Source organism: Polypterus senegalus, chromosome 14 (genome assembly GCF_016835505.1).
Source record: "Polypterus senegalus isolate Bchr_013 chromosome 14, ASM1683550v1, whole genome shotgun sequence".
Taxonomy (NCBI): Eukaryota; Metazoa; Chordata; class Cladistia; order Polypteriformes; family Polypteridae; genus Polypterus; species Polypterus senegalus.
The window spans coordinates 56089798-56115844 of NC_053167.1; the positions used below are offsets into that span (position 1 = coordinate 56089798).

General features: G+C 34.6%; 1 protein-coding gene across 1 annotated transcript in view; it reads right to left on the reverse strand.

Annotated features, from left to right (window-relative positions):
* LOC120514297 (myosin-7-like) overlaps positions 1–26047 on the reverse strand; it is a 54271-nt gene that overhangs the window by 10794 nt on the left and 17430 nt on the right. The window contains exons 9-34 of the mRNA XM_039734625.1: positions 24471–24491; positions 23495–23587; positions 21628–21691; positions 20505–20603; positions 20075–20178; positions 19045–19183; positions 18568–18686; positions 17319–17468; positions 17067–17237; positions 16677–16856; positions 16076–16208; positions 15748–15821; positions 14776–14863; positions 14175–14292; positions 12668–12791; positions 12224–12360; positions 10386–10641; positions 9838–10080; positions 9425–9601; positions 9141–9286; positions 8847–8937; positions 7178–7567; positions 6868–6994; positions 6207–6325; positions 2084–2280; positions 811–1160 (exon numbers count right to left, since the gene is read on the reverse strand). Of these exons, the coding sequence (XP_039590559.1) occupies positions 811–1160; positions 2084–2280; positions 6207–6325; positions 6868–6994; positions 7178–7567; positions 8847–8937; positions 9141–9286; positions 9425–9601; positions 9838–10080; positions 10386–10641; positions 12224–12360; positions 12668–12791; positions 14175–14292; positions 14776–14863; positions 15748–15821; positions 16076–16208; positions 16677–16856; positions 17067–17237; positions 17319–17468; positions 18568–18686; positions 19045–19183; positions 20075–20178; positions 20505–20603; positions 21628–21691; positions 23495–23587; positions 24471–24491 (3910 nt within the window). The remainder of the gene's footprint in view (positions 1–810; positions 1161–2083; positions 2281–6206; positions 6326–6867; positions 6995–7177; positions 7568–8846; positions 8938–9140; positions 9287–9424; positions 9602–9837; positions 10081–10385; positions 10642–12223; positions 12361–12667; positions 12792–14174; positions 14293–14775; positions 14864–15747; positions 15822–16075; positions 16209–16676; positions 16857–17066; positions 17238–17318; positions 17469–18567; positions 18687–19044; positions 19184–20074; positions 20179–20504; positions 20604–21627; positions 21692–23494; positions 23588–24470; positions 24492–26047) is intronic.

Below are 26047 nucleotides of genomic sequence, written 5' to 3' on the forward strand. Positions count from 1 at the left end.
TTTTTTTTTTAAGCTTTCATTTTCCCTATGTCTCTGCTAATATCAAGACAAATGGTGTCTTGGGTTTGAGTTTTGACTCTAGAACTGTCGGTGTCAAGTAGGCACATTCTCTCAAAGTTTGTCTGGCTTTCTACTTGATACAACAGAGAGATCTGCATTTTAGGCTGACAGACAACTAAATTAGTTTGGTCCCGCGATGGACTGGTGCTTAGGAGGGAACAAATTCAAGTCAAACAGTGAGGTTATTGATGTGCTGTGCAAGAATGGATCAGAAGACTTCTACTCTTCTGGGATTAAGAAGCTTCCCGAGTGCTGGAACAAGGGTATTGCAGTTTCAGGAGGCTATACAGAAAAACAGTGTTTATGTCATTTCATTGTATCCAATAAATAAAGTGTAGCTCATAAATTCCTGTTTATATTTGAATGCACCTTGTAGTAGGAAAATGGTTGGATGCATAGCTATTAACAGTGTTAATGTATTTACTTTTCGACTGATTACAGCGGGCTTATTGCTTACTGGCAAAATGACCCAGGAAAAGCTATCAAAATCACAAACAAATGAAATTAGAAAGGCACTATTTTCTTTAATCTGAAAGATAGGGAAACAAGATCACCAGAATTTCAGTTAGAAGGAAGAATAAATCTAAAATTAGAAGCTCTGAGCAAATAATTTTGTAACATACTGACAAGACAATATAAAATACTGCTATAATTTTATGTTGCATATGGACCTAAGCTATTATAACTCTTCTGAGGTTTTCTTACATTAAATATAAACTGCCATATTTTAAAAGAACCAAACAAACCCACCTTGCAGGTTTTTGTTTTCTCTTTTGAGCGTCTCTAAGTGATCAAGAGACTCCTCATATGCATTCTTAAGTTTAAAGAGCTCAGTACTTAAGCCACGAGCCTCCTTCTGTGAAGCTTCCAACTCAGCCTGAGCTTCTTCATACTTTTGCTTCCACTCTGATAAGACCTTGTCAAAGTTTCTTTGCTTCTTGTCAAGAGCAGCTGCTGCTGAGTTAGCTCTCTCCAGATCCACTACCAGATCTTCAATCTCTGTTTGCAGGCGATGCTTTGTCTTCTCTAATGACGAACACTTAGCATTTGCCGCTTCCACGCCTTCTTCTGCTTCTTGTAGACGGATTGCTAGTTTTTTCCTGTAATATTTTCAAAGATACATCTTCACAGGATTTGTACCAGCTTCTTCTAATAAAGCTTTACATTTTGAAATCTAGAATGATAAATGGACTGCTACACACAAATCAGAACACATTATTGCCAAGAGGCACAAGAACGGCTTTGATGTTTGAGATGCATGGTTAGAGTCAGTATTACTAAGTGGTGTGGTTGTTTATTTGGAATGATAATCTCTACTGCTAACAATGAATAATGTAACTTAAAGACTTTAACTAAATCTACCATGGCTCACAATGATACAATATTACTTTGGAGATAATAAAGAGGGGGTAAATGTATAAATAAACACTAATAATTGTGCAGCATATGTACAACAGTTTTAATTTACACTATTTGGATGAAGGAAAATTATAGTTAATAAAGTTATATTGTCAGATTTTCTAGCCAGAAATGAAGTTTAACTGTCGCAATCTCTTTCCTTTTAATTGTTACTCAGAACAACATTAGACAAAAAGATGAAAAAGCAAAAGCTTAATATGCAAGGGGAGAACGAAAGAGAATGAAATAAAAGAAGGTTAAGATAAAGAACAAACAAAAAAAGATAAAGTAAAAATTGAAATGTTACAGAAAAAGGGAGACACAAATCCAAATCTTTGCTACCATTTTCTGCTATATAGTGATCTTTTTCTTTTATTAAAAATGCAGACTTCACTAATATCAAAATTGGATCTCTTACATATCAGTGCAAGTTCCCAAACTCTCTCTCACATACATTATACACAGGCAGACCTATGCAAAAATTCTGTACTTCAGTTTGTAAAGTACCCATGATAGCGTTTGTAGGAATAAAGGAAAATTATGTGGCTATTAGAAAACTTACAATCTGTTTAACAGATGAACAGAATCTCTAAGCATACAAGATAAGAGAGGGGCGGATACATACTTGGCCTCTTCCAGCTCTTCAGTCCTCTGAATGGCCTCGGTCTCATACTTGTTCCTCCACTGTGCTACTTCTACATTTGCTTTGGAGAGAGCACGCTGTAGCTCTGACTTTGCTTCCTGCTCTTCTTCATACTGCTCCCTCAACAAATCACAGTCATGGCGAGAGGCCTGCAGAGCATGGGCTAGTGCATTCTTAGCCTGTAAAGGAAAAGAGTGACGGAAAAATACCTTGATAATTAAAAAATCCTATTGAGAAATAAGTAATATAAATAATAAATGTTTTATGATTTACTTGGGATATCATCAAATTAAAACATGCATTTGGTTCCTTTAAACCAAAGATCTTCTTAAGTTGTTTATCCTAAATAAGTAATATATATTTCATAATATAGCAGCTTGACATTGATTACCAGCAGAATAGTGAGGAAAAGGACACTGAAATGGCTCTGAGTGACTGCTTCCAAGTGAAAGACTGGGAAATGATGTGTGAGTCACATGGAGACAACACTGAGGGACCATTTTACTGCATCTGAGACTATATTAACTTCTGTGTCAACACAGTGGTACCCACAGAGACAGTGCATTGCTTTCCAAACAACAAACCCTTGATTACTAAGGAGCTGAAAGCTGTCCTGAATGAGAAAATGAGAGCATTCAAATCCAGGGACAAAGAGGCTCTGAAGGACATACAGTGTGTGCTAAAGAAAAATATGAGTGAAGGAAAGGATGCTTACAAAGTTGAAATAGAAAACAAACTCACTCAGAATACCATGAAGGATGTCTGGAATAGACTGGGTATAATTACGGGACTCAGGCAAACCATGGCTCAGGTGCTAGAAGGAGATGTGGTCAAAGCTAACACCCTGAACCAATTTTTTAAAAGATTTTCCCACCCACTGCCACCATATTCCAATGACCAGTCTCCTCACACTATTTTTACTACATCAACGACTCCTTACATCAAATGGAATGGACAGTGACAGGTCCACCTCAGACCATCAATGTGGACTGTCCATAACCGAAGACTAAGTAAGGAGACAACTGAGAAAGCTACACACCGAAAAAGCTGCAGGATCAGATGGAATCAGTCCTCAAATTCTTAAGGCATTTGCTGAATAACTTTGTACTGTCTTCTGTTACCTATTCAACCCCATCCTTAAGGTTTCAGAAAGTATCACTGCTGCGGAAAACATCCCGATTGTTCCTGTTGCAAAGAAGGCAGATGCCTCCTCAACTAATGACTACAGACCAGTGACACTTATGTCTCACATCATGAAGGCCTTTGAGAGACTGGTCCTGGACTTTGAGTCCTCTTGTGGTAGACCACCTGGACCCACTGCAGTTTGCCTATCAGACAAAGACTCAAGTGGATGATGTAATTACTTATCGGCTTCAAAGGCTTATTCTCACCTGGACAAAGCTGGCAGCACTCTGAGGATTATGATTTTTTGATTTTTCCAGTGCCTTCAATGCCATCCAGGCCTCACTGTTAAGGGGTAAACTCTGAGATATGCAGGTGGATGAGCTTATGGTGTCATGGATAATGGACTATCTGTCGGGCAGACTGCAGTTCCTGAGACTCAAAGACTGTGTTTCTGAAACGGATGTGAGCAACACTGGAGCACCACAAGGAATGGTCCTGTCTCCTTTCTCTTCACTTGGTACACCCCAGACTATAAATATAACATCAGGTCATGTTACCTGCAGAAATTCTCAGATGATTCTGTACTTATGAAGTATACTGATATGAGGATGAGACAGAGTACAGTAGTCAGGTGGGGAAATTTGTTTCATGGTGCAAACAGAATTGTCTGCATCTTAACATTAACAAAACCAAGGAACTGGTTATTGACTTTGACCATATGAAAGAGCCTCTATGTCCAATCACTATTCAGGGGATGGTTGAAGAGGCGGTCCATTTCTACAAGCACTTGAAAGTCCACATTAATGACAGATTGGACTGCTCTCAGAAGACAAAGGAACTATACAAGAAAGGGCAGAGCATGATGTTTTTTCTTCAGAGACTGTGTTCCTCTAATGTGTTCCTTTGCATCTTGTATAACTCTGTGATGTTCAGTACAATTATGTGCCAATGCTGTGGTGTGCTGGGCTGGTAACATCACCTCAAGACAGAACTCCCGAATCGACAAACTAATTAAAGGGGCAAGCTCAGTTATGGGTCACACTTTGGATTCCCAGGAGGCAGCAGCACAGGAGGGAATTAAACATAAACCGAGTACCATAACGAACATTCCTGCACATCCGCTCTCTCTCATACACACCAACACTGAGGATCAAGTGTTTCAAGAAACACGACTATATAACAACAGCAATATGTCTGCACAATGCCTCACTGTAACTGTGAAGTCAGAACTTTTCTTTCTTATTCATTTTCTTGCTTTATTGTCATTCCGGTGTGTGTTCAGACCAAAGTGCGTGTGTATATTTATCTATTTATTTATATACTTATTTACTTACTCATCTACCTATTTATTTATTTATTTAATTAAAGACATTCTGTAAAAAGCCACATTTTTCTCTGAAACAAATAAAGGCCTATCTATGATTTCTATGCATTATTTTTACATCCAGGAGGTGGCACGGTGATGTAGTTAGTAGCATTTCTGCCTCATGGATCTACCATCTTGGTTTCAACTGCTGTAACCAGATGTTGCCTGTATGACTTTTTCAATTTATACCTGTCAATTTGGAAATTCTCCTCCTACATCTCTAAAGATGTGCAGGTTAAGTTAACTGGCAGTTCTGAATTGGACCCTATGTAGGTAAGTGTGCTCTGAGATGGACTGATACACAGGGTTGTTTCCCGCCTTGGGTCTAGTACTTCCTGAATGGGCTCCAGCCCCTTTTGATCATGAACTGAATTAAACGGGCTGGATAATGTTGTTAAAATAATTCAGTCTGAGCACAGTTAGGTCAGTTTACTTGGACAGTGTCACAAAAATGGGTGGTTGCGTAATTTGTGTTTGGTGGTATCCTGTCCCGCTGCTTAATTCCTATGCTTAACTGTTGGGATTGTTCAAAAGCAAGATCAAAACTGAAGACTTTTCTAAACATGCATTTAATGATTCCAGTTGCTTTTTAAATATTTAATACATGTGTCACTTTCATTAAATTTACTCCAGCAATCTTACAGACATTTGATCTACTTTACAATTTCTTTTTGAATTATCGTCAAATGCTGACTATAAATAACACTTTTACATACTGCCAGGAAATATTCCAAGAAACAAATTATAGTATCTTGCTTTAAATGTTTTTGTTGTTCTTTTGTTGTTCTTGCTGTTACTGGTTTCATGGATGAAAAAGACAATCTACAATTCATATACATCTAGTATCTTGTCACATTTATTTGAAATAATGTAAGTAAAAATACAGACCCAATATGAGGTTATTATAATCCAAATCCACTTTTGGAGAGATATAATGTTTACTCCTTATCCCAGTGCTCAACCTTTGAGAAAAATGCCCAGAATTAAGGGCATTTACACTTTGTATGGCTTCACACTAAATATTGTACCATCATGTTAAATAAGCCAGAATTAACAACAAATTAAATATAATATTTATGCTATATCTTCCCATTTAGTCACTCTGAGTAAGTGTGATGTCTTTGTATGTGTATTATACTTTGTATACATTATACTGATGTACAGAGGTGCATTTTCCAGATTTAGCTCTTTCTTTTTGGCCTTCTCCCCACTAAGCTGCTTGAATGCAGATTTTGTCCTCTCCCTGGATATCAAAAAGCAACTTCTCCTTCAAGGGATACAAAAACAGCATTTTTTTTTTTAACTCTGGAGTTTCCTTCGGATTTTAACTCTGGCTGCTGGGGACCTAAATGTAGACAGCACAATATGGATGTCCTCTGTTAACACAGATATGGTGGTGAGTAAATAATGAAAACTCATTAGCCCTGATTTTATCATGTAAAGTTATGACAAATTATATTGCTATATGTTGACATTTATTGTGTGTAATACTGAAGGTTATGACTAAATATATTATTGCATTACTTTTTTGACAGCACACCTTATTAGTAAAACAGGATTTAAAGGGCCATGCTCCATTTGTTCCAGTTGACCATATTCTAGTTAGTCTATTACCTTAGATTCTTCTTCTAATTGTCTCTTCAGTTCATCGATGGACTGAGTGAAAGAGGTCTTACTGCGACTTAGTTGAGAAATGAGCGATTCACGTTCCTCTAACTTTCTGCTCAGCTCCCCTGTTAATAGAATCAAAAGTTTAAAACTACATCTGGAATTTTCTTGGTATTGAGTTAGAAGAGCTTTTTTTAAATATTTAATATTAGCATAGGGTTTATAATTGTTATGCTTAGAAAAACCTTTGATTAGACATAAGACAGAAATATTAATAAAATCATATTTTTAGCTTTTAGCTTTTATGTTTCTGTAGAAAAATGTAGCCAATAATATATCAATCTCTGAGCCACTTAACCCACTTCAAGGACATGGGAACCCAGAGCCTATACCAGAAGCATTGGGTGCAAGGAAGAAAACAGGGTGTCGGTTCATCGCTCATTTGACCAACTAAAAACAATGTTTAAATCTTTACTGGCACATATTTTAACAATAATGCTTGAAATATTGAACAAAAAAGCTGCCTGCTTTATTCTGTGATATAAATTTAGAAAATTATCTTAAATTAACATAAATATATACAGTGACTATATGTGAAGCACTGAGATTGTTGTTTAGCATTATACAAGGTAACAAATATGAGTTCCCCTTTAGTTTTGAACATTACCATTTTCTGTCTGGATTCGTGCTCTCTGAGATGTAACATCATTTAGCTGCCTTTGGAGTTCCTCAACTTTGGATTTAGATTCATTCAGCTGATCTTCATATGTTCTGCTCATCTTCTCAGCATTGCCCTAATAGAAAATTCAGGTTGTGTTAAAGTTAGTCTTACTTGCTTCAATTAAGTATTTTTTCATGTTCTCACAGCTACAAACAAATGATAGCAGTGTACAGTGAACAGGACTACTTTGGTGTTCAATATGGACTGAGTTGTCTCAATATTCAAGCTACATATCATTCACTATATTCTTGCTTACTTTGGACTTGGTGAGTTGCTCAATAGTTGATGCCAAATCGTCTACCTCCATCTTCATTTCACTTTTCTCCTTCTCTAATTTCTGCTTTACCCTTTGCAAGTTGTCTATCTGCTCTGTAAGCTCAGCAACACTATCATGATGCTTCTTTCGCAGTGTAGCAGCTGTGGCTTCATGATGAAGTGTAGCTTCTTCTAGATCCCTCCTCAGTTTAAGAAATTCTGCCTCACGTTTCTTGTTCATCTCAATCTGGGCTACTGTGGCACCACCAGCCTCCTCCAGTCTCTCACTGAGTTCCTCCAGCTCCCGAGCCACATCAGATCGCTGCTTCTCCACTTTTGCACGAGCTGCTCGCTCTGCTTCAAGCTCTTCTTCAAGCTCTTCAATGCGGGCCTGACAGAGTAAATGCATATACTTAGATTCACTAAAATATTTAAAAACTGTAAGAGGGTAAACATCATAGTATCATGGCATTTTACAAAGTCAGCCTTAATAATAACTTTCAGTAAAACAATGCGGCCTGGTTTCTGGTTTGAAACTAAAAAAAGATAACTTCCTCTAATAAAAGTACAACCCTATCTCTTACAAGATAATTGTCTTAGTACACTAAAATGTTTGGTTTTGGGAAGAAAACATATTAAATTAACATAAAATATCATTCTCAACCCAGCTTAATTCAACTCTGGGACATAGTGGGCCAAAGCCAATGCCAGCAGCATTGGGTTCAAGGCATTAACCAGCCCTGAAGAGGGCACTAGTCCATAACAGAGTATATTCATGGAAACCAGGTAAATGTGGAATCACCAATTAACATAACCTTTACATATTTGGGATGTGAAAGGAAATCCCCTACAGACAGAGGAAGAATGTGCTAGCTTCAAATGGACAACAACTGTGGATTTCGACCCAGGATGCTGGATCAGATAGGTAGCCAACTGTAAGCACTGTTGTTCTACGTTGACCATGTTGAAGTGCTAGTTTGAATTTTTCTAGGTATGTCTACATTAGATTAAACTAAATCCTTAATGTCTATATTCAAACAATGTACTGTGTCATTAGAAACCATACCTTTCATGCAAGGTCAGTGTTTATCCATCCATCCATTAACCAACCCTTTATATCCAAACTATAGGGTCACGGGGGTCTGCTGGAGCCAATCCCAGCCAGCACAGGGCGCAAGGCAGGAAACAAACCCCGGGCAGGGTGCCAGCCCACCGCAGGGCAAGATCAGTGTTTAACTATTTTTAAGTTGTTTTTATGGGTAAGCTTAATGTTTGCATCAGCTAGGTGAAATTACCATATGCTGCTCATCATCACTAGATTAATACTGCTTTATTATGGTAAAATAAACGGCTTATCTCAAATGCCGACGTGATTATTTTGCAGTTATGTAAAAATAAGATTCCCAAGTAAGAAGGTAAATAAAGTATCATATTTGATTTATTTTTGTTAATTTTTTTTAAAAATTCACTTCAAGGATTTTATCATCATAGCCAGACATTTTTCAATTTCTCCAACCAAAAAAACAGTAAGTAATAGATTACTTGATTAATGTAGCAGTTGTGTATACATTAGTACAAATTCACTTTTCTAAAGATGGCCAGAAAATGTAGACATAGGACAAACCTTCAAGCTTTACAAATCCAGTGTCCTTTTAATATGTTTCACTTACTTGCAGTTCCTTTATTTTTTTCTGAAGCTGGGCAACAAGTGCTTGTTCATCCTCCACCTTTGAACTTAGCTGATTCATCTCAAAGTCCTTTCTACAAATGAAGAAAACAATTTCAAGGAATGGCTCATTTCTTTAATATGCAAAAATATGTTGCTTGTAATCTTTTAATAGGATACGCTGAAAGAAGAAGGTTATAACTATAACTAAAGTCATAATTTTTAATAAAAACATACTCCATTATCAGTCTTATTGTTGGATGTTTTACAATTATCTTCCTTTTCTTTTGATACTCACTTTTTTAGTTTTTCCTCAAGTTGCTGCTTGTCATTCTCAAGATCCATGATAGACTCTTGTGTTAGTTTTAGATCTCCTTCAAGTTTGCGTTTTGCCCGTTCTAAGTCCATTCTAATTTTCTTTTCTTGTTCTAAAGAGCCTTCCAACTATTGGGATAATACATCACACATTTTTAGAAGTGTTTAAAGAACTATTGCTTCCATAGTGAAGCAGTTTAGTAAACAGCTTTAAAGGACTCTAGAAAGTATAATAAACTGGACTATTTTTGCTGTAGTGTAACTCACATCATCAACCTGCTGCTCCAGCTTTGCTTTTGCCTTGGTGAGTGTGTTGACCTTATCTTCTTCAGCTTGGAGATCATCTAAAGCTTGTTGGTGGGCCTCTTGGAGTGCCTTCTTCTCCTTGGTAAGCTTTGCAATGATCTCATCCAGTGCTGCCATCTCTTCAATTAAGTTTTTAACCTAGGATGTTGGGGAATGAAAAGATGCCTTTATGATTTCCAAGTTTATAAGTAATTAACAAAACATAAGTAAAATTACATTACATTCTAAAACCCTAAAACCCTTTTAACCCAATTCACGTTCCAGGACAATTATAATAAGAGCACTGCATAATAAAGTCCTGGCTGAAATACTGACAAGTGGAGTGGAAAGTTACAAAATTAAATTTACAGTATAAGAGATTAAATTGTATTTACCTTGTTTTCTGTGGCATGCTTTTCTTTTTCCACTTTGGCCAGGGTGATCTCTAGGTCATCAATGTCTTTCTTAAGTTCAGCACACTCATCTTCCAACTTGCGTTTCTTAGTAGTAAGCTCTGAGTTCATTTCTTCTTCATCCTCTAGGCGCTCTGTGAGCTCCTTCACTTTGGCTTCTAGTTGGATTTTTGCCTTTATCAGCAGGTCACAGCGATCCTCTGCATCAGCAAGGTTGTCTTGCTCCTGGTAGATGGTTAATATGATGGAGAAAATTAAATCAAGTGGACTGTCCTTTATAAGGAAATTAATAATTTCACATGGGCAACATATAGCATTTATTATACTAAACTACAAAAATTGAAAAAAAAAACAAATTGAGAAAGTAATATTAATTTAAAATAATCTAAAAAAAATTTCAATTCTAGTTCTTAAAATTGATTATATTAAAACTGAAAATGCATGCCATATTTATCTTTATGCATTTGCACTGTGTGTTCCATTACCAAAACTATGTAGTATTAGCGTTGTATGAATTTAAAGTAGCTCACAGCCTGCAGCTGAAGAGACAGATCATTCTTCTCTTGGATCAAGCTAACTTGCTTCTCTTCAAGTTCTTTTCTTTTAGCTTCTGATTTCTCAAGTGCTTCCTTCAACTTCAGGAATTCCTCCTTCAAAGTGGCCATTTCCTTTTCTGTCTCCGCACTCTTAAGCAGTGGCTTAATCTTGAAAAAGAGCTTCATCCAGGGCCAGTGCTTCACAGCATTGAATGCTCTAATATTCCACTGAATTATCATCAGAGCTTCTCTGCATTCCATTAAAAACAGAAATGCATATGAAAATGGAACAGAACATGCAAACATGTACTGCATAAAATAGCTGTCAATAACTATTTTTTTCTGATGTAATTTATTGCAATATATGATTACAGTATGCTACAGCCTACTCTTGGCAGTATCAGTATCAAGGCATGATTCAATATATGAAAGACAACCCATCCATTTCAGGGCACATACAGTCGTGGCCAAAGGTTTTGAGAATGACACAAGTATTGCTTTTCACAAAGTTTTCTGCTTCAGTGTTTTTAGATCTTTTTGTCAGATGTTTCTATGGCATCCATCCATTATCCAACCCGCTATATCCTAACTACAGGGTCACAGGGGTCTGCTGGAGCCAATCCCAGCCAACACAGGGGGCAAAGCAAGAAACAAACCTAGGGCAGGGCGTCAGCCCACCACAGGACATGCACACACCAAGGACAATTTAGGACTGCCAATGCACCTAATCTGCATGTCTTTGGACTGTGGGAGGAAACCGGAGCGCCTGGAGGAAATGCACACAGACACGGGGAGAACATGCAAACTCCAAGCAGGAAAGACCTGGGGAGCAAACCCAGGTCTCCTAACTGCGAGGCAGCAGCGCTACCCACTGTGCCACCGAGCTGTCCGTTTCTATGGTATACTGAAGTATAATTACAAGCATTTCATAAGTTTCAAAGGCTTTTATTGACAATTACATTAAGATTATGCAAACAGTCACTTAGTTATCACTTTTGCCTTATGGCACGGTGCTCCATCATGCTGGAAAAGGCATTGTTTGTCACCAAACTGTTCTTGGATGGTTGAGAGAAGTTGGGAATTGCAGAGGTCTTGAAAAAGAAGGACCAACACTGCAAATATTGACTCTTTGCATAAACATAATGTAATTATCAATAAAAGCCTTTGAAACTTATGAAATGCTTGCAATTATACTTCAGTATACTACAGAAACATTTGACAAAAAGATCTGAAAACACTGAAGCAGCAGACTTTGTGAAAACCAATACTTGTGTCATTCTCAAAACTTTTGTCTACGACTGTACAGTCACTTAGCCTAATTACATTTGCCAATAATATAAACCTTCTGTTTTTGGACTATAAAAAACTATTAAGTAACAAGAAGAACATGCAAGTTCCATTTGGACAGTGCGCAAACTGCAATTTGATCTCAAGATTCTGTATCAATGACATAGAAGTGCTAACCACTGAAACATCCTGCTGCTCTTAAAATTACTGATAAAATATGTTGCTTCTATCTTGGGCATATACATTATTTTCCTCATAGTAAAGTTTTTCAAAGAAAAGAAGGAATCTTTATCATTATGCCACTGTTTAAGTTATTTTAAAGCACCTCCCTATTTCACAGTACCAATACATCCACATGTTACAGCAACTCCCCAGGTTTAAACCAACATTTGAACAAGATCTTTGAGTCCTCTACTTCAGTAAATCTTGTGAAATTAAAGTGTTCTCCACTTTAACTTCTTTGGGTACATGAAGACTGGGGGCAACTTTGAAATGCATACTGTATTCTAGGTTATAGAAAATATACATTTAAGTAAAATGCTGACCTCCTTTCAATCATCTTCTGGTACTCTATTCTCATGAGACGACCCCTGCTTCTAGCCTGGATCATTGTCAGAATTTTGGCAAGACGTTCATCTCGCATCTCTTCCAGCTGACCCAGCAAGCCAGCTTTGAAGAATACCTGTATTCCAGTATTTAAACGTGTTAAAGATCTTGTTAAGGCCCCTTGTGTTATATATTTTGTTTAGTTTTCAGAGATGCACCAAAGAATCAATAGTAATCATACTTAAAGAGAATATAATTTATAAATCTTTGATTATATTTTATCATTGCAAAGTGTATGCAAAAAGTTAATTACAGTATAGGAGGCGACAATAGGTTTACAGATTTACTAAAAACAAACAAACAAAAATACTTTAGATGAAACAAAAAAGATATTAACCTATCTATTACTTTATAGCTAGTAGTCCACATTACACATATGTTACCTTGGTGTGCCCAAATTTATACTGCGTATGGTCAATATCCAGAGAACCTAAAAGCTTCTCTGTGGCTTTCCTACTGTCCACAAATTTATCATCTGGAATTGCACTAGGATTCAAGATGCGATATCTGTAAGAGATAATGAACTAATTAAAATACGATACACAATGTGTTTGTTTATGTAACCATGAAGTGCACAATGTTTTAGAAAAAGAATAAATAAGTCAATGGAAATACACAGCTAACATTAAACTTTTAAAAAAATAAAAAATATAGACATCAATTTATGTTCACGTAGATCAGTATCTGAACCTATCCCGAATGGCACAATGCAATGTTCAACTTTGGACTGAATAACAGGAGAGCAGAGTTAAATAAAGTGAAGACAGATTTACCAATCAGCCTAATTACATATCTTTGGCCTGTGTATGGAAACTGGAGTGCTCAGAGGAAATTCATACAGCCAATACAGGGATAGGGAAAGCATACTAGTAAAAGACTGCAATGGAGTCTGTAAGCTGTCACCTCAGTGTTCATGTAGTAGATGGTTAGGTACAATTTTGGATTATGGATGGTCATTTTCAACTGTTGTTTATACTTTAACAGTGCTGCCTGAAAATCAGTCTACACAAAATAAAATTATCTTACATAGATCTGGAAAGCACTTTAAAAAATCAGTAGGCTGTTCATCAGGAGCTTAAAAATAATTTTTCCAATTGTGTTACAAGCATATACCATTGAAAACCTTAATTATGCAGCTGGCATTATCTGGTTTCACCACTTTGTAATTAGTTAATGATGCTTTCCATTTGTCACCGTTAATGTTAACAGGCAAAGCAGAATAAAATAAAGCAATTAATTATTATATTTATACACTAAACTTCAGTGTATACCAGATACAAAGCTAGTACAGTCATCATATGTGTATTAATATAAAAAAGACCTTAACATTTTATTTGTTTTAATATTTTCTGAACCTAATAATTCCAATTGGGGGTCACAGGGAGCCTCCATCTTTCCAGGAAACATCTGTAATTGTCCATTGTAAGGCAGACTCATAAACTCACTCGTTCTATAGTTAATGATGCTATACAACCAGACATGCAGTTCTTTGGGATATGGTAAAAAAAATAAATGGTGTATCCAAAAAAAAACCCACACCCACAGGCAGTGATAGGGCCAGGATTCAAACTTTGACTTCTGAAATTTTGACCCAGTGGCATTATTATATCAGATATTTGTGTAAGAGGGTTTGCTTAGCCAATGAATAAACATAAAAATCATTGCAAGTACATCTTTTGGCACATAATTTTTGTTCATTGTTTATGCAATAGAGAAAGTTGCACTTTCAGCTCATTGCAATTTATTCCCTTGAGCTGTGTACTTTAACCTCCTTCCTTCTATTTTTTGAACCTGCTTTTTCCACATTGTTGCAAGGAGCTGGAGAAAGACAGGAACCAAACCTTGAGATTTAAGTCTATTTCAGGCACTCTGTTGTATAAGTCATCTTACCTCTGCTTGAAGTCGGCATAAAGGATCCTGTTCGGGAAGCCCTTACGGCAAATGCGAATTCCTTCCAACACCCCATTACAGCGAAGTTGGTGCAGTACAAGGAAAGGGTCCATGGCACCTTAATAAATTATGGGGTATCAAATGATATTTAGTTATACAGAAAGGGTATTCATAACAGATCACACAAATATTTTTGTCAGTTGTGAATTTTCAAAGTGTTTTACAATATATACTGTCAATCTTCTTTTAATTCTGAAGTAAAGAAACTGTCAGCATTTCCACAGAAACATGCTGATGCAAGTGTTTCCAAACTTTATAGGTACTGAATGCCCATGGTGATCAATGTTGTTTGGCTAAATGGTGTGTATACCCTATAACCCAGGATTCTGTAATTTCTTGACATTTTGAGTCATATGTAAGAGCCTAAATCTAACTTTGAAACAAGTATTCCAGTAGGAAATGATGAAAACACATTACTCAGACTAATGTGACAGTACAATACATTTAACAACTTAAATCTTTCAATAGGCCATTTATTTCCATTTGCTCAAAGATACCAATGGCTGTGTAAAACATTGAATGATAGTCAGTGAAATCTAACCTGGTGTCTTGGTTTCATTAGGGATAATGCAACGGACAAAGTGGGGTTGGGTTGCTCGAAGATTTGTCATCAGCTTGTTCAGGTTTTCCTGAAGAGAGAAACAGTCATACTAAGTTTTACATTTCATGTGCTCCTTTTCCTAATCATATGTCGTTGATAAAACCTTCTCATCTGTATTTAGCTGAATTTTTAGGATTATATACTACACAGATTTATGGTGGGCAATTGTCTAAAAGAGTGAATTTTCTTTTCTTGTTGTGGCCCTTTTGACTTCCCATAAAGGGTAACTAACCCCAGCAATTCTAATAATGAATGTTCTCCTCTCTGGCAGTGCCATAAAAAAGTAATACATTTCCACAAACCTCCTCCAGACATACTACAGGTGTTAATTTGAATTAAATGTAATAAACCTTAAAAGATACTACTTTCACAGACTAAGTAAATTAACATTAACAACACAAATAATTTTGTATGGAGATTTTTGTCACCTGCCTACTTACCGGTTATATTATTATTACCATTTTCAATTAATGTGACGATTTTGAGGATGGAGTAAGCACAGACTTAAAGTGATGTTCATGCATTAATTTATCTAAACATCACTGCAAGTCTTAACTGCTTCCACCTCATCATCGGGTAAAGCCATAGTGTCAGAGAATAAAACTACAAGAGTACAATAACTAACATAGGTGAACTGATACGTTTATTATAAACTGATGTTCAATGCAGAATTATTTTTTTTTTCCTGTTTATCAAACACTGCACTTGAAAAGGCTTTGAGTACTCAGCAAATTTCACAAGAAAGAAACCTATTTGTCTCTTGGTTAGTTTATGAAAGGAGTGGACACAGTATGCTATACTGCAATGGAATATTTTAAAGTGAGTATGTCTTACAGATAAAAACAGCAATTTATAGCACTGACTGAAGACAGAAAAAAATATCTGCCTCTCTATGCAGTGGAAACGCATTACCTTATGAAGCTGTGACACAGTCTGAAAAGAGGCTGCCTTCTTGCGTTTCTCCTTGACACCTGATTTAGGCGGGTCTGTTATTACAAAGATAAGATAAAACACAAGAAGCATATTTTTAAATTTTTGCCTTTAGAAATGCCCCTGATTGAATTACAGAAATCTGTCTGTAGGACATTACTGAATAATCTACCAGGCAATGACTGTGCAAACTTACAGATATTTTAAAATTAAGAAACTATTATAACAACTTTTTTCAAGACATTTGCTGGCATTGTTTAGAAATGTCGTTGTTTTTAGCATTTAAAGCTATTCAAAATAACTAACATACCTGAATCAGATCCAACATAATTTTCATATAAGGAGGCTAACAACTTGTTAGCTGATTTCTGAAACAACGCAACGACTGTTTCATTCAGTGGGTCCTTGTTCTTATCCAGCCATCCAACTATGTTATAGGGTACCTGAAAAAAAAAAAAGTATGGCCTGTTGTATATGATGTTACCTTGTAATAAAAAATGCACTCATATGCCCAGATAATTCTATTTACACTCCTAAGTAATATGACCAAACCTAAGTGTACAAAAAAACATTATAAGAAATCTGTTCAGCTTTGTTTGAGCTAAACATAATTTCTATTCCCAAACAAATTAACCACACACTAAAACAAGTGAATGTGGTTCCTGAAAAGGACAGAAACACATACTGGAAACAACCAGATCTATACTTGGTGTAATCTTATTGAGAATGATAATGAGAGCAAAGTAAAAATTGTCTTATATGAGGATGAGACTTGATGTCCTAAGGAAACATGGAGTGAACTAGCTATATTACATATTGAATACACATCACTGTAAAACTATTTATGACAATGTAGCCCACACTAGAAAAAAAGGATTGCTATGTATGCAATAATGATTAGGAATACTTACTACACCAGCATAATGAACAAGTTCAAAGTGCGCTTCATATTTTCGCTTCTTATCAGGTCTTGGCTTTTGAAAGTTTGCTGACTTCCCAAGGTGGTTATCATATAGCTTTGCCTTAAAACTGGTATCTGAGGCTTTAGGAAACATGCATTCTTCCTCTAAAATTGACAGAATACCTAAAGGCTGAAACATCATAGAGCGTGTCAGTTTATTATGCATTCATGTTTTGCTAAGAACTCCAACAAAGGGGTTAAAAACTAAACTTTTTTATTTTTACTTTACTGTTACCAAAGGTCATGCAAAAAAGATATGTTCCTCTCTGGGATTAACAAAGTATATCAAATCAAAAATATACACATATCTAAATTACAGTCTATGTTGGAACTTCTGTACCTTTTCAATAAGGTCAATGCAAGCTTGCAAATCCAAACCAAAGTCAATGAAGACCCAATCAATGCCTTCTTTTTTATATTCCTCCTGTTCCAGGACGAACATGTGATGATTGAAAAACTGTTGCAGTTTTTCATTGGTGAAGTTGATACAAAGCTGTTCAAAGCTGTTAAACTGTAAAGAATGAAAATATAATTATTTATATAATTCAGAAATTAAAAGCAGCCTTCTCAAAGTATAGTATAGTTTACTCACATCAAAAATCTCAAAGCCTGCAATGTCCAGTACTCCAATAAAGAATTGTCTTGGAAGAGATGTATATAGGGTCTTGTTGATTCGGCTTACTAGCCATTTAAACATACGATCATATGTAGCTTTGGCAAGAGCTCCTACAGCATAAACTACCTAATCCATGAAAAGGAAAACCAGCTTTACTAAGATGAAAAACACAAGGATTTCCCTGAATTCTGAAATGTAATCAATAAAATGTTAACATGATAAATACTAGACTCACTTAGCAAAACAAAATATTAAGAAAAGAACTTTTAACATGCTTTAATGCTTTTCACACTAGGCACTAGCACTAGACCAGTTACAAACCCACAATTAAAACATCATTTGATAGTACATTTTAAGAATGTTTTTAAAATGCAGTTAAACCCCTTTTTTGTAACAACAAGAAGATTCTATGGTGTCCACAACAGACATAATCACTTTTATGCTGCAATTCATTTAATAATTTTTGCATTACTTGAAGTTTTTTTTCTGTTTGTATATTGTATTTATTTAGTACTCATGAAATTACCAGGGCATTATGTTCAATGCAAAACAAATGGTTTACTAGTGCGCTGGAAAAATTACATTTTCTTAAACAAATTTTTAACTGCATTATTTTATGGATTTTCAATGGTCTAAAGTTTTCAGCCTTCCAAATTAAGTCTTTAGGATGAGACATGTACAAAAGTAACATGCTCACAATGTATTTAATCTCATTTACAATCCATGTGTATTATTTTTCTGATACTTTTTTCTGTTCCATGTGGTAAGTAGACTAGGGGCAAGTGCTGTAACAGTAAATTTTGACTTCAAGTTGTAATCATATTGAAATGTTTTAAAAATCCTCGAGAACAACTTAATCATTTCTGGTATAAATTGCTGTTTTTGTATGTGTGTAAGTGTTTGCTAATAGCTCAATCAGTCACAATCAAACTGATCATTTTTTTTAATTGGTGTAAAGATTTTTGAATAAAAAATACCAAATACAATTTTTGCTTTTGAAAAAAAATCCAAAAAACATTTTGGAAAATTTAAAACCTTTATAAATGTTTTTTGGACTATTGTTTAATGTTTCCACCTGTTTCTGGTCTGGTGTCAGTTTTAAAGTCTTGTTTCTCTTTTTAAAAATTGCAACAATGTTTTACTAATTTCATTGCCTAATTGTGCTTTACATGAATCATGGGTCATGACAAAATTTATTTCAAAGATATTAAGGATAAAAAACTACCTGTTCTACATTTTGACCTTTAACGACATATTCGTTGCCTACTTTGACACGTGGGTGAAGCAGACCTTTAATGAGGTCAGCTGAGCTCAACCCCATTAAGTAAGCAGCTTTGTCAGCACCTAGAACAAGACACAGATTCAAAAAACTGTTAGTCACCAATCTTCACATAACTAATGCCACACAAAAAGTTTTTATTAGCTTGTTCCACATGTGAGCTATTAAAAAATTTAAGTTATACTCAATAAATATCACCAGTTACCTAAGGCTAATTTGTTATATGATGCAAACAAAAAAAATTAAATAAAATTATTTTCAAGATAAAATCTCCTAACAGTCACAACAAACCAAAAAACATAAAGTTTATTAAATATTTTGTAGGCATCTCATATTTATGCCCGATTTGCTGTATGAAAGGGACACTGCATGCATAATATGTGCCTAGATTAAAGAGTAAAAGACAATTTTTATTTAACTGACTTTCAGTGCCATCTGTTTCTGCCTGCTCTTCACGTTGCTTCTGCTTAAACTTCATGTTCCCAAAGTGCATTATGGAACCAACTATTTTATAGCAGCCATATTTTTCTTCTGGTGAGAATCCAAGTATGTCCATGGCATGCTATAAGTACAAAGAAATGAAGTGTTTTATAATAGGATTCAGATCACATTGCATATAAAGTTAAAAAAAAATACTGATTTGTCGATACATCCTAATCCTGACTTTTTTCTATTGGATGGTTGAAAGGGTTCCAAACATTATTCTGAGAGCAACTAGTGCAAGCAAAATCAGTCCATTTCTGGGCACTTTCAAACACACAGACACTCATACTGGACCAATTCTGATAATATAACCTAACAACATATCTTTGAGATTGGGAAAATCAGAGTATCTGGAAAAAAAACAAAAAACAAAAACCTACATAAATAGCTGCAAGACATTCAGACTCAACAAACACGATGACTAGACTGTTAAATAATACACATTGGACACAGGAGCTGTGAGAAATTATATTAAGCCCTGCACTATTGTGCCAACATTAAGTATGGGATCCTAAATTAAAAAAATTAAAATTTGAATCTCCAAAAGACAGACTAGGAATATGCAAGTAAATTAATTGTTCTGAATAAGTCCGAGAAATATTCAGAAAATTCTCTTAATTGCTGCACTATTGCTGTGATGAATGTATTCATTGGACTGAGGCAAATAACTATTCGGGGGTAGAGGTTTTACAGTGTATGAAAAGCTACAATGTTATTTCATCATTGGTCTTATAAATAAGTCTTACTGCATGTCTAATGATGCTCATTGTCTGAACCATTAAAATGTCAGTGACAGACAAAAAGTCCTTCACGAATTTCAGATGTTGGTTGAAAAGCGTAGCTTTGAGATAGATAGTGGTGAAGGACACTTCCTTCATATTTGTGCAGAAAAGAAATGTAGTATTAGACATGCTAAGTAAAATGGAAAAACTAAGATATCACAACAACAAACAGCATATTGGTGACATACATCAGTTGCCATGAGCTCCTCTCCATCATCTAGATTGTCCACAGTGGTGACACCTTGTGAACAGAAGTGATAGTCGAAAGGATTATTGGACACCAGCAGCATGTCTACAAAAGGAAAAAAACATAAATACGTAAGTATTTGTTGTTGACTTTTTTTTTTTTTAGCAAAAATAAGTTATTTAGATTGTAATTTACATGTATTGTCCACTTATACAGCAGCATATGTTAGCAATTGGTTAGGTACTTTCAATTTTAATAGAAAAGATAAAAGAAATTCTATTTTATGATAGTGAAGTGTGCTCAGAAAATTGACCATTTGTGTATCCAGTCTGACATATTAAAAAAAACTGAAGCATTCATTTGTATTACACTTTCATTTGCTTTAAGGTACTGTACATAATGCAATGACAAAATTTTATTTTATTTTTTACCTTGAAGTTCTGGCTTCTTTTGAGAGAGAATTTGATAATAAATATGGTAGCTCCTCTCTCCCGGCTGTTGAAAGATTACCCTGGATTTTTCCAGTAGATCTTGAATAGAAAAAAAAAGTTTCTATTATGATTTTTATATTTTCCAGTTGTAATGAAATATTTTGTATTGATTATTTATTTATTTTATTATAGAATGTCTCACTGAAAAAACTGAATTGGTCTAGCAACGTCCAAATGGTGTAAAATTGAACAATATACAATTCTAAAAATTGTCAAGGAAACATAATTAATTGTTACTGTATATTATTATTCCACATCATTGATCATGATATGATTAATTCATCCATTTATTTCCTAAACCTGTAAGCAGGCAGAACCTTAGAATAGTCTGGTACAAAACAAAATCTATTGCCATGTATATTTATCTACATCCTTACAGTCACTTAAATATAAACAAGTTACAATTACCATCTAAACTACCACCTGTATCTTTGGTATACAACACCACACACCTACAGTGATTGAATATATGTCATGTCTAAGGAAGAGTCGTAATACTTTACTGATAGACATTTGGCATAGATAACTGTCATAAAACTCACTACAAAAAAACTATTAAATTATTTTTTATTTTATGTGGCATATATAGGACTAATTAATATATAAACTACTAATTAATCAGTTGTTTCACTTACAATAAAGTAAACAAGCATAGTAATAAGTCACATAACCCATTTAAGCCAGTTCTGAAATGTAAATGAAATTAAACAATTCTATAAAAAATAAATGGCCAAAATATCTCCTGAACTCAGTTCAGCAGCCTTGTTTGATATTTGTTTAGCGTTATGATGCTAAGGAGCTTTGAGAAATTCTTCAATACAACATAAGGGTTTGCATCGTTTTGCAATCATTGACCTTTAAATATTTAGTTTAGTAAATCATATTTTAGGGATATTACCAAAATCAAGCTATCAGAATAATTGCAGTTAATAACAGTATAAATATTTAATTTCATTAGACTGTAATTAACAGTCCATTTTTTAAGTGTTCTTCTTAGACAAAACTAGATTCTCGATAGAAGAGGGAGAAGGCATGAGCTCATGATGGCAAAACTTATACTCACAAATATCAATATCAGCAGAAGCCAGTTTCCCAGTGGGGCCAAAATGGATTCTGATAAATTTACCCTACAGTAAAAAAGAAACATATTATTTAAACAAAATCAATGAATTCCAAGGATGTGAATGTTAATAGTATTATTTTATTATAGTACATATACTCTAAATCTAAATACTAGTCAAATGTACTTTATAGTTCATTTTTTGTTTCCGTGAACAAACCAGTGATATTTAATGATATTTAATTTTTACTCATTTACTTTAAGACTCTTTTTTCACTTTCAGGTTTATTAAAAATTCTTTTGAGTTTCTTTTTTTGCTTTTAAATATTAGTTTAAACCAGAAAATATAAACCTCCACTACATTTAATCCAAGTCAGGGTCATGTGAGGACATGGAGGGTTCCAGAACCTATCCCAGGAGTGGGAGTTTGTCACAGGTCCACTCATGCATTCAATGCCTATTTGAAGTTATCAAATTACAATACCTAACATGGACAAGGCACAGAATTCAAACCCAGAAGGTTCATTAGACAGCAGTGTAGTTATTATTTGTATTCTTCCATTTTTCAATAAAATAATCTAAATAATAAGTGTAGTGGAAAAGAACTTGCCTCTGTTTTCAAAGAAGACAGTCATGGTGCCCTAATGAGAATGTAGAACATTTCTTTATCTGCACTGAGTTATGCATGAATGTCTCAGTCCATGGAGTGAGCAATTAATTAAACAATTCATTTTCTTTTATACATTTTCTAATTACTATTACCTCATCTAATACATCACGTTATCTGACTCTTAATATGTAGAACCTCCTGCAATCAACTAATAACACCTGTAATTCCCGACTCGATTCTGTCGATTCTGCTATTACTCTGAATACTGGATCATTATTAGCAGTGTTTTGTGGATATACAGTATACAGTAATCCCTCGCTATATCGCGCTTCGACTTTCGCGGCTTCACTCTATCGCGGATTTTAAATGTAAGCACATCTAAATATATATCACGGATTTTTCGCTGGTTCGCCGCTTTCTGCGGACAATGGGTCTTTTAATTTAGGTTACATGCTTCCTCAGTTTGATTGCCCGGTTGATTTCATACAAGGGACGCTATTGGCGGATGGCTTAGAAGCTACCCAATCAGAGCATGTATTACATATTAACTAAAACTCCTCAATGCTATAAGATATGCTTCCCGCGTGGCGCTTGTTTTGTTTGCTTCTCTCTGTCTCTCTCACTCTCTCTGCCTGACGGAGGGGATGTGAGCAGAGGGGGCTGTTTACACAGTGGCTGTTTGCCTAGAAGATAGGATGCTCCTCTACAAAATGCCGCTTTATCGCGGTGCTTCTGTATACTTAAAAGCACGTATAGATTTTTTGATTGTTTGCTTTTCTTAGCGAGCGCTCTCTCTGACATTATCTGCTCTTCACAGGTGCTCCTTTGAAGATAAGATATGTTTGCATTCTTTTAATTGTGAGAAAGAACTGCCATCTCTGTCTTGTAATGAAGCACACTTTAAACGTTTGACTTAAGGGTGTTATTTCATGTCTAGAGGGCTGTAATAATGTTAACAGTGTGGGAGAGTTTATAAGGGCTTAAAATATATAAAAATAACCATACAAACATATGGTTTCTACTTCGAGGATTTTCACCTATCGCGGGGGGGTCTGGAACGCAACCCCCGCGATATATACTTGTAATAAACTGTAAAAGATTACTATAGATTAACTAAGAATTCCATAGAAGTGGAATTCACTTTATGTTTATGCTATTTAAATATGCATTTTTATCAAAATAAAAGCAAAGCACTGCAACAAAGAGGTCTTATTTAATAAATATTGTGTAACATTGTAATGTCTTAATAATGAAACTTACAAAACGGGAAGAGTTGTCATTCCTCAGAGTCTTAGCATTCCCAAATGCTTCCATAGCAGGGTTTGCTTCAATAATTTGATCTTCTAATGTTCCCTTAAGACGTAATAAAGACGTTTTTTAACAGTAAAATTTAAACTTGTTAAGGTTTTCTATGATTAGTCACATTTTAAATTAGCTAAAGTAGATGAAAATTAAAGTGCTTTTAAATTAAATAGCATTGTTTTAAAGCATTGTCTCATCTAAAGAAAAGACACATTCCAAAAGAGCTACCTTCTTCGCTGTGAAATTCACATAGATTCTGTTTTAGTACAGTAGCCCTTTTAAAGTAACTCATTAATGTGTTACATTTAACTGCCTTAAAACAAAAACAATACAGACACTAGCAACTAAAACAAAAATAGCACAAAGCATTTAAAATTTATTTAATCTTTAAAATGTTTTCATTTTGATATTACTACACATTATAATATTGTGCTCCCTTCCTTGAGCACGCACCCACAAAGCATGCTTCTCAGACATTGTCATTTTGAGGTGCCTTGCTTGTCTCTTAATAAAAATAAAGGGTGACTTTTATACTTTTATGTACTTCCCAACTTTGAAGGCAACTCTTAGCATGTGTCCTACGCTTTTACTTCTTGTGTGTCTTGCAATTGTGTCACCAAAGCTAAACTAACCTATCACACCAAAAACAAACTGAGTAATCAGACTGCTCTGAGGAACCGGACACACACACACACACTCGCAGACCTTAGTATTTTATTATATAGTAGATATATACAGTACATATACACATTAATAAACAGTATATAAGGCATCACATTGGCCATTTAATTGCAATATAGCTCTGTTTATGGTAAAAAAGGTTTTTTAGAATACACTATTTGTATTGCTGTACTGCTCGCATGTGGATATCTTTGACTACATTGTGTGTTACTAAGTGTTTTGAAATACAATAAAAAATGAAATGTATACTTACTCCTGTTTTGGTGGCAGGTCCCTATACAGAAAAAAGTACAGTAAAACAAATTTTATTAATACTTTAAACGATTGACCAAAATATATTTTTCATAAAAATAAAGTTAAATGCTTCGTTCTTGCTAACTTTTTAAGAGAAATAACTGATTTATTTGGTACAGCAAACTAAAATTGTTTCTGGCATCTATCTTTAACCAAACTACATGTTTGATGAAATTTAGTTGAAAATAACTATTGGAAATGGAAAAGTACAAGACAATTCCAAATCATAATATTCTCTCAAATCTATGTGAATGAAAGATAAATACATTGTAGTTTATACTGCCATGATTGTTCCTTCATTCGAAAGACTAGCAATGTATATAAAAGCACAATAACACTGAAAATTCTGACATAAAACAAAAAATCATGCAAGGTATGATCTAATCATTTTTTCGGCTTTCACTCAGTGAATACTCAAATTAAATACTAGGCAGTACTGTATATTTAATCTTAAAGAAAACTAAGTCAAGTCAAGTGCATTAAAGTGCATTAAAACCAAGCTGTAAAATTTCATTATTGTAATTTCTCACTGAGCAAATTGTGATCTACAGTTAAATATATACTGTTTAAATGGAAGAAGAGTAAGAGGAAATAACACATAAATTAAAGGTGTACTTGACAAAAGGTTAACATTTTTAAACAGGTGTGACATTGAAAGCTAAATTTAACTAAGATGCTATCTTTCCATACTTATGATTATTGTGAAGCTAAGTTAAACTATAAATCAGTTATTTTTCTCAATTTTTTCAACATTTTATACATTGTAAATTTTGAAGATTAATGTAATTGTATCTCAAAAAGTATGGTAAGTAGGATAATAAGAAAAAGATAAGGTACAATAGCAAGGTGTAAATCGCTTAGAGCAAGTTAAGGAAAGGAAGTTTTCAAAAACTGAGGAAAAATAGGAGAGGAAAAACAAACGTGGTATGTGAGGCACAACTGCTGAAAGAAGAGGTAAAAGTAAAAAAAAAAAAAAAAAAAAAAAAAGTGTTGATTAAATTCAGGGAAAAGGAAAAGCTTTGCTTATGTAGGGCTTGAAACCATAAGAAATGCACAGCTGCACCAAGATGTGCAAAAACTTGTATTTTTAGGTCTTCTTTAGCCTAAGCAATATTTCCAAAGTTCAACACATCCAGGCTTGATGCAAACATCTCTTTCAATGTTTACAAGCAGATATAAATACTGTGTAGTTTAAAGCAAAATCAAAGCCTTCAAAATGTAGATTTATTTTTAAATACCCACATATTTTAATATCATTGTCATAATAATGACCCCTGTAAATAATGCAAAAGCTGAAATGATACTGGGATTGCAGGAAACTATTGATGTATTTGGCCATGAGCTTTCAATTAAGCTGTGTTTTCACTTCTTTATAAATTATCAGATTACTATCTGATCAGAGTTTCTTGCTATCTTTTAATCATGTTTAATGTTACATTTATTGTTTACTGGAGATATTGCTGAGAATTTAAAACTGTCATTTAATACAGCAGTTCTTTCATGCATTCTAAGTTGTGTTCCTCAAGCGTGGCCCTA